The sequence below is a fragment of the Netta rufina genome (assembly GCF_964035555.1).
Source record: "Netta rufina genome assembly, chromosome: 6".
Lineage (NCBI taxonomy): Eukaryota > Metazoa > Chordata > Aves > Anseriformes > Anatidae > Netta > Netta rufina.
Genome location: NC_140129.1, coordinates 12,361,017 through 12,376,079, shown reverse-complemented (window position 1 = coordinate 12,376,079; position 15,063 = coordinate 12,361,017). Strand labels below are relative to the sequence as shown.

Sequence of the window (15,063 nt, the reverse complement as noted above, 5' to 3'; positions counted from 1 at the left end):
TTAGCTCAGGTTTCCCTCTTGGCTTTTGTACATATCCTAGGATATACTTCTGTCTAGTGCAATTACTGGTCATACTTCTCTTAGAAAAGGTCTGAATCTCTGTGCTTGCATTCCCCATTGATTTTCTCTAACTGTTCTGCTAAACTTGTTCATATTTGTGCGTGTACTGCACAGCCTACACCAGCAGTGAGACCCACAGCTACTGATAAGGGAGATTCTCTCTTTGTATTTGAGTAATAAAAGCCTCTGTCTGGGTACTTGGCAATGGGCATAGCGTCACAGACCTGGAGCCCTAGGGTGGTGCCTCTGGAGTCTTCACACAGCCAGGTGTGGGGTGAAGACTTGGCTGAAGTTTTTTTGATATGTGCTTCAGCTGCTGCCCTAGCACCTGATTCTTAGTAGGACGTATGCAGATGTATTTATATATTAATTTTTATTAACTTTAAACATATTCATAGGGCAAACAGAGATTTGACATAATATAGCTATATGCAAATTATTCCCAAACTTGAAGCAAATACAGAACTGTACACATTTCAAAATAATGATGATGGCATAAGAGGACCTAGCTGCTGTGCAGAATTTGAAAAAGCACTGAGCTGGAGATGCTCTGTGTAATGCCAAGTCTTTTGCATTCCTGGTCCTGAGCATGTCTGATGTAGATCTAGACCTGGAAGATGGTAGAAGAAGCTGTTGCTGAGGTCTGAGCTGTAGGCAATGTTTCACTCGTTCATTACCTCTGGTGCTGATGTTCTATGGTTCAGATTGCTGCTGCTTTGCTTCCTTGTCATGCAACAGTCTCAAGGCCTGCTGGAGGTAAGCCAAGCTTGCAGGAGCCCAGGTAGAAATGTGGAGGAGCCCGTCATAGCTCTGAGAAGGGATCAACACTGAGGAGCAGCTGATGACTTAGAAAAATAAATCAGTGCATGTTTCCTTGCTGCCCATCACCTCCAGGTACAGCAACATCCAGAGCAGACCCCCCAGCCTGGGGGCCCTCCACATCCTTCTCAGAAGTGAGTGCTTCAGAAATGAGCTGCAAATGCAACAGTGGAGAGCAGTGAAGCAGGGGAAGGCTGGGCGTGGAGGAGCCTCTGAGCAGAGCCTGCTGGAGCAGAAAGGTAATAGCAGTTTTGAAATCACAGCCGGAAGCACTATGTGCACTACGCTGTTTTTGGAACTTGATCTCCGAAGGTCATGCCACAAGGCAAAGTTAGCTGAGACAGACAGTAACTGCTATGGGAGCTATGGTACTTCCCTGCTGGTGAGACCTACTCTGCAGCTCTGTCCATGGCAAAGCTGCTGCTCTTCTCTCCTCCCAAAACTCAACCAGCGAGCACCATGCAGAGAGTCAGGTGCCATGCAGGCCCTCAGTCAGCACATGACGTGCTGGTGGCCTTTTAGAAGAAGGGAACAAACCAGCAGAATAAAGAAGAAGAGGTAGGAGCCTTAGTTTGAGATTTCCTTAGCTTGGCATTTCCTTATTTAATGGTGAGGCCCAGTGCTGACAAGTGTTGCTCCACTTCATTGCCCATCGAATCTGGGGTTCACGACGGTTGTGGTGGCACTCTTGAATAGGGGATTATCAGCCTGGAAGGATAAGGGTGAAAGTCCCTCAGTGTTGCACAGTGTTGGATTTTCAGCAGTGTGTTACTCACCCCACCCTGACTATGAATGATGCAGACAGCACTGGCAGCCCCAAGGTCAAGCAGTGGGAAGATCCAGGTCTGCAACACTCCGGGCACTGCCAGCTGTGGCTGCCTCTGCAAGTGATGTCCCGTCCATGCCCATCTTCCCTGCATGCAGGTGTCCCAAGGCCCGGTGTGCCCCACTGCTGCAGACAATTTTTCTTACCTCGTTCCACTTGGCCTTGGACTTCTCCTTCTCGAACCTGCGGTACTCCCGGCGGTCAAACAGCTCTGTCAGGAGCCGCCAGATCAGCAGGAGCACCAGGCCGATGAGAGCCACACCGGCGATGGTCCCACCTACAATCAGCGCGATGTTGGGAGGCTCCGGGCACTCTGTAGAGCAAACATAGACAATTCATCTGCTGCCCCCGGGAGAGCTGGTAGGGCTGGGGCACAAGGAGTGGGGCGGGGGTACCTTTCTTAGGGTCAACAGTGACAGTGTACATCTCCTCTCCATCATCCTGGGACATGCGGAAGGAGATCCAGCAGTTCTTGGAGTCCTTCTCCTTGCACTGCCGGCTCCGTGCCTGTGGCTCTTCAACATATTGGATGTTCTTGCAGGCCTCCGAGCAGTTCTTCTCCAGTGGCCCACTCTGGAAGGCCTTGCACTCCACACAGGAGCTGCAACACAGGTGGATGTGACTTACCTCCACAGCGGTGGCTGTCCCCACCCCTGCCCCACCACTAAGCCCCATCACTCACACGTATTTGCTGCAGGGCGAGGGGCAGCCGGGGCACTCCTCACAGAACGGGGGCTGATAGCCCCCCCGGCACTGGCAGCGGTTGCAGTGGCAGGAGCCGCGGAGGCTGCACTCGTTCCCCCGGCTGTTCAAACAGCCTTCCGTCGACTTCTTGCACTGGCAGGCGCTGCCCTGGTACTCAGACGTGCACCTGCACTTGCCACAGTCGCACTGCCCTCGCTCTGTGGGGGGAAACCGCTCTGTTCATGGTCCTGAAAGGCTCAGGGCTGCCTGCAGAGGAGGGGGCTGCAGGGAGCTGCCCTGACAATGCAACTTATCTACTCTACCCACGTGTTATCCAGAGGTATCTTCCCTGGTACACAGAGGATGGGGATGGGGGAAGAGTGAAAAGGGGGAACTGGTCACTTTCTGCCAGCTCTGGCCACATCCTTGCTCGGAAGAAGCCACTGTGCTGGGACTAAGGCTGCCTTTCCGGGAGGGGTTTTGTGAGGGCAGCATGAAAATATGCTCGTGCAGCTCAGGCAGCAAGACAACCCTCCCTCTGCCCAGCTGCTCACCGGTGCCGCCACACAGGGAGCCGTTGTGGAACTCGCAGTTCATGTTGTCGCACTCGCAGAAGGTGCCGTAGATCTGCTTGTTGGGCACGTCGCTGGTGTGGCAGACGCACTGCCCGCACACGCAGTCCCCTAGTCCTGAGCAGATGACTGAGCTGTTGTCCTTCCGGCAGCTGCCCTCCAGCTCTTTGCTGGTCTTGCCCTTGGTTTCACACTCGCAGTTCTTCCCCGTGTAGCCTGAATTGCAGCTGCCGTGAGAGGAGAGGAGCAAGTCTGGGTCATCAGCTGCCAGAAATGCTGCAGAGCATGTGCGGGGCTGGGCTCAGACCTCAGCCAAAGTGGAGCAAATGTGGGACAGCCTCACCGGAAACAAACATGTCACCAGGCGTCCGCACCACCACGTGTTGGTGCTAATTCTGGGCAGCACGTCAGTGGGAGACCTCAGAAATGCTGCTCTCTGTGCTGGTTATATTTACAACACCAAATGGTTGCCCGGAAATCATTATTATATTTATAATTTCCAAAGCCTTGCAAGGAGATCTGAGTGTTTCCTGAGGAAACCCAGTCTTTTCCTCTCCCACACTGAAGGGCCATAAAGCAGCACTTATGCTTAAAGATGTACACGAACTGCAGCTCAGAAGTGGGATTTTAAAGAGATTTCTACAGAAAGTAGCATCTGCTTGACAGATGGGCTGGTAGATGGTTGGATGGGTGGATAGTTGGATAGATAGAAGGGTGGGTGGATGGATGGTTGGGCAGATGCATGGATGCCCTTTGGAAAGCATCAGAGACTCCACAAACAGAAGAGACCTCACTGTGTCCCTTGTCACCGCAAGCTTTAACTTCCTCTCCAAATAAGAAAATTGGTTCAAAGCTTCCAGGCAAGCCCATGACTGACTGCTCAGTGTAAATCTCTCTGCTGAGCCCTCACCAGGCCCCACATCCTGCAGGCACAAAGTTGCTGTGAGGAACCAAGCACAGCACACAGCTGCCCTTGGCTTGTCCTAACAGCCCTCTCCTAGCAGCTCCCCAGTTCTGGCCGCATTTGAAATAATATTTGGGGGGAAACAGCACTCACCTGCAGATCCCACAGACGATGTTGCCTTTTCCATTGCAGGCTGTTTGGTCAGGCTGCTCTTCGCAGTTGCAGTCACAGTTGCTGTCTAGGTGGACGGTGAGCGTGTCTGTGAAGCCCAGCGGCCGGATAGTGAAGGACTGGCTTTGGATACACTCCTTTGCTGTGACCTTCACTCTGAAGGTCACCTAGAAGGTGCAGAGTGAGAAAGGGAAGGGAAGGGCTGGAGACCATCAGATAGCTTCCGTAATAAGAGGGTTGTATCAGCCCTAGGCTGAGCACACACATCCAGCACAATGGAGGACCCACCCCTCTCCCACTGTGCTTCGGACACTTTGGACCTTAAATTCATGAGAACAAAAACTCTGGAACAACAGTCTGTGTTCCTGCAGTTAGACAGAAAAGGCAGCAGGAACATTGCAAGCTGCATGGCATTCCTAATACAGGAGAACATACCTCGTCATTGATCTTTACGTTGTCACACTGCCCTCTTGCTTCATCTGAGACTACCTTCTTTGCATTGCAAATGGAGTCATATTTGACATCCAGGACATCTGGCAGGGTGGAGTGGTCCAGGATGATCCGTGAGGAGAGGTTCTGTGCGGAAATGGTGGAGAGAGTGCAGTCAGCCCAAGAAGAGACAGAAGCAAGAGGATGGGGCTTGCTTCCCCCAGCCCAGTGTACAAGGGCAGGGAGCACTCCAGGCCAGAGTCTCAGCTCCTGCAGTGGGGTGGGAATGGCAGGCAATGGCATCAGAGAGGTGAAAACTTCTTTTTTGCCGTGGGCAGAGTGGCTCAGTGTGTCCCATCCCCTAAACCCCAGTTCCACCAGCTCTCTGACGATGAGGATATACAATGGGAACTTTTCCTTGCTTAACTCCTGCCAGATAGGTAAAATACATCCTTATCCATCACTTACATTGTAGGCCACCTGAATGAGTTCAATTATGTTGCTGGAGTCCTCATTCAGCTCCCCCACTGCTGACTTTGGGATCATTTCACTGAGTTTCTGCCAATGGAGAGCAAAGGAGTGAGCCCCCACACGACAGCAATAGCAGCAGGAGGACAGATGCACATCTGTCCTTACAGGGAAGGACAGGAAGCACCTGAACCAACTGAAGTCTACTTACTTTGTAAACGTCTACCATCTTACTGGTGACAGCAAAAATGGGCTGGATGTTGTTCTCGGCAAGTTTCTGGACCAGCTGGCCAACAGAGGGGTAGTCCTGTGTGAGGAGAGGGGGCTGCACTGAGCGTGACCTCCCCCACCAGCAGGCAGGTGGGCCGCCAGGGTTGTGCAGCCGCCATCCGGTCCCGGCATAACCAGCAGCTTGTGGCAGCACGGCCACAAGGAAGCCTAGGCTCAGGTGCAGCTCTCTTCAGTTTTGAGATTATGACGATTTTGTGGTCTCAGCGATATGCTTTTAAGTGACATTTTTTTCTGCTTGTGGGAACGGAGTCAGGATAAAACACAGGGAGACTGCCACCTGAATGGCGATGTCTCAGGTTACCTCCATGCTACCTCTGAGGTCAGTGCCTGGCTTTTGCTGATAAAGTTGCTGTGAGGAAGGTCACACAGAGCACCCCAAACAGCAATTCATTGCCTGATGCCGAGTGCTGAAACAGAGGCGTGAGGTGGGGCACCCAAGGGAGCATTGCCTCTGCTCCCAGGGTGCACTGTATCCATCACCCTGCCACACTGGGGCAGGTTCCTGGGGCCCCGCAGGGGCTGCCCGCTTCCACTGCAGAGGTAACAGGAGATGCCCCCAAGGGCTGAGGGTGTGGAGCCACTGAGCAAACCCGGGAAAACAGCCTGGAGTACTTACAAACTCATTGCTCTTTTTATACATGTTGTCCTCCAAGTGGCACTGGCCGTCGTTGGGGGTCAGAATGGCCCCGAGCTTGCCATCACCAGCGAAGTGGAAGCCGTCGTCGGTAGCATACACCAGCAAGCGGGTCACATTGCGCCAGCCAATCAAGTCCTGCAAGTGGCATGGACAGCACTGAGACCTGTCCCTGAGCAGGGCTGGGGCCAGGGTGCCTGGGCACGGCACTGCCATTGCCAAAGCATGGGACACAACAGCCATGGGAAGGGGTTGGGGGTATGGAGGAGGATCACGGGGATCAGATTCAGGAGGCTCTGGATTGAAATGTTCTCTTGTACCCAGCCTGGGCATAACCTGCCCGGCTGCCAAATTAGTACTTTTGCACGGATTGCAGGCCTGAAATTACACAATGTGTACCTGCAGCCTGCCTGGAGAGGGACAGAGCCAGCTCTTGATGAAGGAGCTGTAAGCAGAGGCAGCAGACCTCACACCTACCCACAGCTGCAGCGAACGGGGAAGACATGGGGCTAGCTCATTAGGGACTCACCCCACACACTGCTGCCTGCATCATGGCATCCAGCCCCCCTTCTGGGGCATCCAGGTTCCCCGAGATGAACTGCTTCCCCACTTCGCTCTCAAACTTCTTAGCATTGTCGGTCAGTGAGAGGATGTGCTTGAAGGCGAAGGGAGGCTGACACTGCTTGTCCTTGTTGGGGCAAGGGTTCTGCAGCTTCTCAGGGTGTGTGTTGACGAAGGGCAGAACTGTCTTGTCCACGAAGGAGCCAAAACCTAGGTGCCCAGGACCACAGTATTAGGGGCGAAAGCAGGTAGGGCTAGTGGTTGTCCCCATGGCACTGGGCATGGACAACCTCCTGGCTCCCACATGGGGTGCCAAGTATGTGTACACATCCCTTGCCCTGGCATGCAGCTTGGCAGAGGATGGCTCATGCTTTCTGCACCCCACAGTCTGCTCTGCCCTCCAGCAGAGCACGGCTCTTCCCAGCAGCAAACAGCTGTGTGGGGGCCCTGTGCCAGACAGGCTTACCTATGCGTCGAGAGGGTGTGGTACTCTCCAGTGCTCTGAGCAGTTCCCCTCCCAGCTTCTTCACCTTCTCTAAATCATCCAGCATAGAGTAGGAGAGGTCCATGAGGTAGTAGAGATCAATGGGGTACCCCATGGCACGGCGAAACTTCACTTCAAATGTAGCGGGCTGCCCTGTGGGATGGGGACAGCAGGATCAGCAGCTGTGCTGTGCAGGGTCATATCTTGTGTCACCACCCACCCCATGCTGGGATCCTTCTCTCTTTGGGAGGAAACGTGGAGGAAATGTGACCTACAACATGCCTCAGCATAGCTACATGCTCCATCCTTGCCCTCTCTGAGTTGTCACCTGTCCTCACATCTCCACTGGGGCTTTTCCTCTGGGACTCCTCAGCTTCTGTAATTCCCTTCTCTCCAGGAGATCCCTCAGTTCCCCTGCAGGAGTGATCTCTTGCCAACAGCCCATTCAGTTTTGAAGCGGGGTGGGTGGGCAAAAAGCGTGTGTAACAAATGCTGGCCAGCTCTAGTTGCTACCCAGCTGAGCCTGGAGGTGAGCAGAAGATTATTACCAACACCGCAGAAACCGTACCTATCCTCAGCTTCAGGTGCACCTCCTGGGGAGTCAGCTGTATATCATTGCTCAATGCACTGTCCTGTGTCCTTCTAACTTCACTGCCTGGAAACTCAATCTCGCTCTGTGGGCATCCCTTCTGCTGCAGTTGCTCTTTGGTGTCGCAGCGGATGGAGTCCGGCTCACCAGCTTTGGTGAAATTCTGTGTTGCAACATCAACAGGAAAAATCAGAGGAGTGGGAGATAAGTAGGCACCCTACCACACTACCCAGCTCCCGAACCATGTCTGCTGGGTCTCTGGGATATGGGTGGAGAAAGGAAGGCCTCATTGTGCAGGGAGGGCATGAAACTCTCCCAGGATGCTGTCCACCTGCTCTGCCACAGAGTAGGCCTGCACTAGTGCAGCATGCAGGGTGCCTCTCCATTCACTGACGGTATGGGGGGCTACATGGACCTACCGACTTCTTGCACCAGGCACAGCCAGGGCCAGACTGGATGCAGTCCTTGCACGTCCCCACCTTGATCTTGGGGCACTCCATGGTGAAGGCTGAAACAGGGAGGAGATGAGTTTGATATGGTGGGACACCCAGGAGAAGCCAGCCCACCCCAGCAGCAGCTGTGGGGTGCTCAGACTCCAGCAGTGGGCACCCACACTGTACAACCACTTGAGCCCACTTAGCCTAGAAGACCTCTGCTGGAGGCCCTGCCTTGCTGCCCCTTGGCCAGGCGGGCTTGAGTTAACACCAGATCCTGGGAAATGCAGGGCTGACCCTTGCATGGCTGTCAGTGCCATGTTTAGTGCTATGTTGGTGCCTGCCTCCAGTTGCCTCCAGCGCTGTCTCATTGCCCACGTGAGGTACCAGGATAAGGCAGGGAGGAAGGACAGGTGGGACTCACCCATTGTCACCAGCAGCAGCACCCAGGTCACTGCTGGAAGCCAGAAGCAGCAGTCACGTGTCATTTTCTGCAAGACAAAAGGCACCCCTGTGACAACCTGGCATACAGCAGCCACAGGGAAGGGAGACATCAAACCCAACAGAGAGTGGTTGCAAAGGGTGGTGGCACCAGGTGGATGTCTCTTTCCCACTGCAGAGTACGTCCTGAGAGAGTGCCCTCTGTGAGAGCTCACACGCTCTTAGAAAAGTAAGTCGGTCAGCAATGAAATGCATCTTTTTGGTGAAATGCAAAAGTCAGCAGGGCGGGAACTTGCACTGTGTCAGTACGCATCCAGCTAAACTGCTACATAGATTGAAGTGGTATTTATCCAGACTCTTTTACATCTGTGTTTACATATATACATGTATGTAATACTGGAAAATCTCGAGCGCCACATTTAGTTTTTACTAGATGTGAAGTTTTTCAGCTTCTGTGTTAAGCTCCATTTGGATGGACATGGGAGAAAAAATAAACAAAAGAAGCCTTTTGATTAATTAACTAACAGAAAAGAAGTCTGTTGATACTTTCTATACATTTAACTAATACATCAAGGAAATTAAATATTTCATGTAGTGAATTAATATAAGTTTTTCTGATGAGGGTTTCCAACAAGCAGTACAAATCTTAAATACAATTTTGGGATAAGTGCTGGAAAAGAAAACTTCTAACTCCCTTTCTCATTACTGCCGGCTTTAACTTTAACTTTTTTTTATGAGCTGAACTAGTCCAACTGGCCAAAATATCAGAAAAATGCTCCCTTACGCCACAGAAAGGCTCCCACAGCAGGCAGCACCCTGCTAGGACTAGGGACCAGGCAGCTCTGATGAGGGGAGAGCAGAAGGGAAAGAGCAAATGTTTCTCCTTCTCCACAGGGAGAAACTGATGCTATTTCAAAGAGAGACTTAGAAACTTTACACGGTGTTTCCTTCCCTGGCTCGCGTTTTTCATCCATGCTGGATGAGAGAGACTGGTGGCACCTTCCCACCCGCACGTATAGGATGTACACACGCCCATGGGGGCCATGTCCCATCTCTTGGGCGAGGCCACTGAAGGGAAGTGGAGAAACTCACTCCAGCTGCCTGGTGGGGTCCAGTGTGGCAACCACTGGACTGGCTCTTGTGCAAGTGTGCAGGATGAAGAGGAAGGGCAGGATGCTGGCATCAGATCCACACTGCTCTAGAGCAGCAGGGAGGGGGCTGGAGGGTGGCACCATGGGTGGAAGTTTTGCACATCTCTGTGCACAGAGATTGCATATCTCTGACCAGCTAGCAGGGAGGGACACCCAGCACATAGCCCAGGGCTCCTTTAAGCCCCTGGGTGCTTGCTGTCCTCAAGGCACAACTTGTGCTGTAACACCAGCAGTTCCCAGCATGACTGAAATCCTGTTCTCAAACTTGTTTCCCAGGTGCAAATTATTCTGGCTGCTCACACCACTTGCTTCTTGTTCCAAAGTACATTTCCTGAGTCCAGAAACTAATGCTAGCCACCCAGTGGCTAAATTGTTCTCAGGGATCAGCAGAAATGTGAACTGGTAAGCAACAAGCATGCAGCACCCTGGGCTGCTGTGGAGGAGACAGTGGAGGTGTGTTGCCACCACCCACTTGCAGTGTGCTGAAGCAGGGTGGGAATAAGTTGACGTGAGCCTGCATGGTTCTTTGTGTGGCCACTCCGGACTGCACCACAAGCAGTGGTTTACTACGCTGTTGATAAAATTATGTTCATTATCACCACTGTTTCTCATAGCACCTTTCCCCCAGCACAGTCCTGGAGCAAAACCTGACAGAGTTGTGGCCTTACAAAACGGACATGTTCGGGTGAATGAGAAAAGAGGAATTTGCTAAAAAAGGAAAAGGACAAAAAAAAAAAGCATGGAGAAACAATAAACATTTCCCTTTTTTACAGTATTAGACACAACATCAGGAAGACAGTTCATTGGTTTTGTAATAGCTCTTTCACTGCTCTCAGCAACCAACCAGCCCCTCCCTGGTTCCTGCAAGTGCTGTGAAGTGCGATCAGCTTCTCCTGCGAACCTGCCAAACTGAGCAGCTCTGAGTGAAAAGGAAATGAGAGGCGAGATAAACTTTCAAAAGGTGCTGAGGCCAGACGGGTAAATACGGCTCCTCAGATCTGCTGCTGAAGCATGAGAACGTCTCTCTTTTTAGCTCCTTGGGTGCTGTAGGGCACCAGAGAAGTCAAGGATGACACTGGTCAGCCTTGAATAAAGGTCTGGTCTTCTCCTGGGCAGCCTATTAGCTCTATTAGGCTGCTGAGGGAGATAGATGGATGTCATTCTGTGACAACTGCAGTGAGGCTTGGTGCCTAGCTGCCCTATGGACTCAGAGATGTGACTGGATCACAACGGCTGGCTGCCACCACGGCTTATAGTGGAAGTCATCTGAATGTGAAGATCTGCAGCCTTGGGAGACCCATGTTGGAGCCAACCTCCCCAGCAGCACTCCAACAGCAGTGCCACCTCACATCTGCACATACCAGGTCAAACCCCTGTGGTGACACAGCACAGGACTCTATTCTGCCATGCCATTTTGTCAAGCAAACATGCACATGGCAGCCCCATCCTTGCCTATGCCTGTGCTCCTTGCGTCCCTGTGGGCATTCCACAGGTGACAAGCCAGGGGCGAAGAGTGCCTGGGCCATGTAATCATTTCCCAAACAGTCCCACATCTATTATTTTTCTAGTTCCTAATGGATCAGCTAATTTTTAGCTGCTTTAAATGTCATGGTAAGGTATGAACTGAGCCCACGTGATGGCCTGGTCTCCACCAGACTACAGGCGTGAAACACACTTGCCACTTGCACATTGCTTAGCTGGCCAACAAACACATTTTGGTCACCTCCAAATTCTGTCAGCACTTCTTGGGCTTGCAGGTAACAGGTAAAAGTTGTTAAAGTCATGAAAGGTAAAGGGTCTTAGCAGTAAAAGCTTCTGGTAATGTGGGGCGAACTCCAGCTTTCTGCTGGTTCACATGCATAGTTTTGCTCCCAGTAAAAGACTTCCAGCCCTGCAGTAACCAACAGCTGCCTCTCTCCAGGTCTGTAAGAAAATATATTCATCTCCCTGCTCCTTCTTGCACTGCTAAAGGCAGATTTATCACTGGCAGAGATCCTCGTTCTGGTGGGAGCGCAATGAGGTAACCTGGGACAAGGTGTGCCCAATGCTCAGAAGGTGGCAGTGCACTCGTGGTGACCAGGGGTGAAGAAAATGCATGAGCTTGCATTGCTGCAAAGCCTTTGTTGCAAGAGGAGAAACTGGGGGATAGGTGCAGAAGGATAAACTCCTGATGTTCTCACAAGCTGGCTCCTGCTGGGTTTCACAGCTGGTGCACCTCTTGTCTGCCTCTTAGAATGACACCTAATGCCAGTTTTCTCCCCCTCGTGGAAGAAAAAGCCTTTGATTGTGTGTGACTTATTTAAGCCGGGGTGGGGGGAGCTTGTATAAGCCTCAGCTGTGGACTGAGGCTCTGTGAGCATCTTGTACTTGGCTTGCTGGAACTAGTAGGTTCATACTGACAGGTTCATCCCATAAAAGGGAGTGGGTCTCCAATTACAACGGGATTAAAAAAATCCTCCCAGTCTGCAGAAGTAGATTGGGAACCAAAATGTAAACCCAGCTCTGTTTGCTAATGAATTTTGTACTGTAGGGTTAATTTTCTGGACTCCATTTGGATGCCTTTGTAACGTTAACAGTTGTTTCTTTCCCCACAGCAGGAGTATAAAGGGGAGAACAGCAGCAGAAAGTGTATTGCTTCCTTTTCTTCTGCTGTGGTGGGAAGTTATTCACTGCTATGTGGGTGGATGAGTGTGTATGTGACGTAGGGTGTCCTTCAAAGTGAACAAATGGGGCTTCTGCTTTTGTCTGCCTCTTCACAGCACTCAGAGAAGGGTTTCTGTCTGACTGTGTTAGGAGGCCGCAGGCAGAGGCCCCTGCAGCATGTTCTCCATCTGCGTTTGCCATCCATGTGGCTCAGTCCCGGCCTTGTATCGCCATGGCTGGTCCCACCTGCATTGTTCCTGCCTGTCCTTTGCTGGGGACAGGTTTGTTTCTCCCCTTTCTTTCAAAAGTTACAGCAAGCAGAGGGATGCACACAGCTCATCCTTCTGCTTGGCAGGTTCTGCGAGACAGGCAGAGTGAAGGCAGCCCCAGGGGACATGTGCAAGGACAGCCCCAGGTGCTGTTATCCCACGTGCTGGCAGGAGCAAACCTGAGCAAGGCAGCCTCACGGGGCACCTGGCGGGTGCTGGGGTGCTGCTGGGATGGAGCAGACTGGAGAGCAGCACTGGGCAGCAAGCTGGGATTTATAAATAGGGCTGAAGGGGAAGTGTCAAAGCTAGCTGCAGTCTCATTGCTATAAATAAGAGGCGTTCAACAGCAGAGATGGGTGTTGCGGTCTTAAGGCTGTAAATCTCCTTCGCTGCTTTGCTAATTGTCTATGTTTTCTTGTGAAATAGGAGGATGGTCTCCCATGTGCAGCATCCTGGGAGGACTCTCAGAACATTTGCACCATCTGCCTGTGACAGTGAGGCTGCCATGCACGTGTGATGATGAGTGGTATAGGACGCAGCAAGGTGGGGAGGTAGATCTCACTTCTTTTGCTTAGTTTGGGCAAGATGGATAGTTTCCATCAAAGCAGACAGACATACACAGTGCTAATCTCTGGCTGAGACAAATGCATCCCCTCTGTGCAAAATATGTGTGTGCCTATGTCTATATATACACACACATCTATCTCTATGTATGTATGTGTATATATATATGTAAATAAAAGTAGCCTTGCACGGTCTGCCTGCATCATCTCTATCTATCTATCTATCTATCTATCTATCTATCTATCTATAACTGCTTATATAGAGATAGATAAATATGGATATATAAAACAGCCTTTCAGGGTCTGCCTGGATCACTGATCAGAGCCTCCTGCTGTCACCAGTGCCAGTGTCCTGTTGCGCTTGTCCTAGACTAACCAGGGACATGTTTACCCACACACTGTTTAGGAACAGACAAGCTGTTTCTTGTGTCCTCAGTGCTTTCTGACTGCATGCCTCCTGGCGAGCATCCCACCCCTTGGCAATGGCATGGAGAAGTGGCTCGCCTCTGATCCTGGCACAAGGAGCTGTGTTGAGAGGCACAGGAGAGAGGCTGCAGATGTGGAAGACTTCCACTGTCTCATGTTTCAAGCAATGTGTCCTCCTCTGAGAAAATAAGCCAGGCATCATGATCACTAACCCACTGAGGTCACTTGCAGTTGAAATAGCCCTGGGATGAGTAATGGTCGTCAGAGTGTAAAACTGCCGAGTAAAGCAGGATGTGAAAACCGTGGTAGAAAAATGCAACATTTATAGCTCTCATACTTTTCAGCAGCAATGTACGAGCACCCGTGTCAGCCGCATGGCGTGGTATCTCTGTGAACGTTTGTGAGTTTGCTTTTCATCTCCCTGTGAGGCTGGGAGACAGGCTTTTAAAAATAATCGAAAATGGAAGTTTGTCTGCTTTAGCCTGATTCAAAACCAAACAGTGGCGGTCTGTCTGGCCTCTGCATGACACGTGAAGTGTACTTCATGTGTCCTACATTTTCCCTTTGCTGCATTAGTGAGCAAGCCTGTGTATCTGAGACTTGGTGAAGGACTTGCTCTGCCCAGGGAAAGCTCGCCTGCAGCCTCTGCTGCTTTCCCTGCCTCTGCCATGTGTTTTCAGTGGCCATTTGCAGAATGTAATGCATACAGAGAGAGATGAAGGAGAAGAGCAAGGATCTCACCCCCTCTCCTAGCTCTTATCCCTGACCTTCCCTGGTGAAGGCATCCTCATTTAGCAAGCCCTGATGGGACAGGCCATTTGCAACTGTTTTGCCACCAACCCCTACTCACAATAAAGTCAAGGTTGTTCATAGGAGCAAGGTGTGACCTGCGCTCAGGGAAAGTTCCTCTGTGCCTGTGTGCCAGCAATGGCCCTGCACCAAGCCTCCTGTCATCCTTGTGCCTCACCATCCCATCACATGCCAGCTCCCTCTCCCCATTGGAGCTATCACGTCCTGCAGCCACACAGGAGTGACCAGGGGGACAGGGGCTGCTCTGGGTGGCTCTCACAAAGGATCTGGTGCAGCCCCCAGCAGTCATTTTGGAGGGTGCGATGGGATCACCCCGGGTCAGAGCAGGAGCATGCCGTACTGCACTAACTCTCTTCTGCTTTCCAGGCCCACAGGCAGGTGAGGAAGGAGCTGTTGAGGGTCCGACACCTGCCCATAATAACCACCTGTACTTCCAGGCTCTCTCCTACCTCTGAAAGCAGAAATGTTGCAGATCAGGCAAGTCTGCCTTTGGCAAGGCTGCGCTTGACCAGAGGGAGCGATGAGCCCCGTGGCTGTACATCAAGCCGCAGCACACCCAAGCACTTGCCTGACAGGAGGTTGGATTAAGAATTATGAAACAAATTCACTGAAAACTCCTTGGCTACGAAACTGCTTTGTCACCCATCTGCCTCCCCCAAGAAAAGAGGTGTACAAAACCAAAACGCAATACTTGCCTCACATCAAGCCCTCTCTTTGGCTCCTCTGCTGGGACTGAAGTGAGGCTGGTGGTCCTCAAGCTCTCTAGCTTGGCTGGCAGCAGCAGCCGGTCATTGGGAGCTCTGCACTGTGCAGATCTTTCCTCCTTCTGTCTTG

General features: G+C 51.7%; 1 protein-coding gene across 1 annotated transcript; it reads right to left on the bottom strand.

Annotated features, from left to right (window-relative positions):
* Positions 1–461: 461 nt before the first annotated feature.
* ITGB2 (integrin subunit beta 2) lies at positions 462–15,063 on the bottom strand. Its single transcript, XM_084288995.1, has 16 exons — positions 14,925–15,063; positions 8,351–8,417; positions 7,912–8,000; positions 7,472–7,655; positions 6,886–7,056; positions 6,388–6,629; positions 5,841–5,996; positions 5,145–5,240; positions 4,934–5,023; positions 4,472–4,612; positions 4,019–4,203; positions 2,944–3,188; positions 2,388–2,607; positions 2,101–2,306; positions 1,852–2,018; positions 462–1,587 (listed from the first exon to the last, which is right to left on the bottom strand). The coding sequence occupies exons 2-16, from the start codon at positions 8,412–8,414 to the stop codon at positions 1,522–1,524; spliced, it is 2,322 nt and encodes a 773-aa protein (XP_084145121.1). The 5' UTR covers positions 8,415–8,417; positions 14,925–15,063; the 3' UTR covers positions 462–1,521.

Excerpts from the sequence above, each read along its gene's own strand:
- ITGB2 (XM_084288995.1), bottom strand. The coding sequence starts at position 8,414 with ATGACACGTGACTGCTGCTTCTGGCTTCCAGCAGTGACCTGGGTGCTG. Across the intron at positions 6,630-6,885 it reads CACACCCTCTCGACGCATAG|GTTTTGGCTCCTTCGTGGAC; the intron begins GTAAGCCTGTCT and ends CTGGGCACCTAG. Across the intron at positions 5,024-5,144 it reads AGATGGTAGACGTTTACAAA|AAACTCAGTGAAATGATCCC; the intron begins GTAAGTAGACTT and ends CTCCATTGGCAG.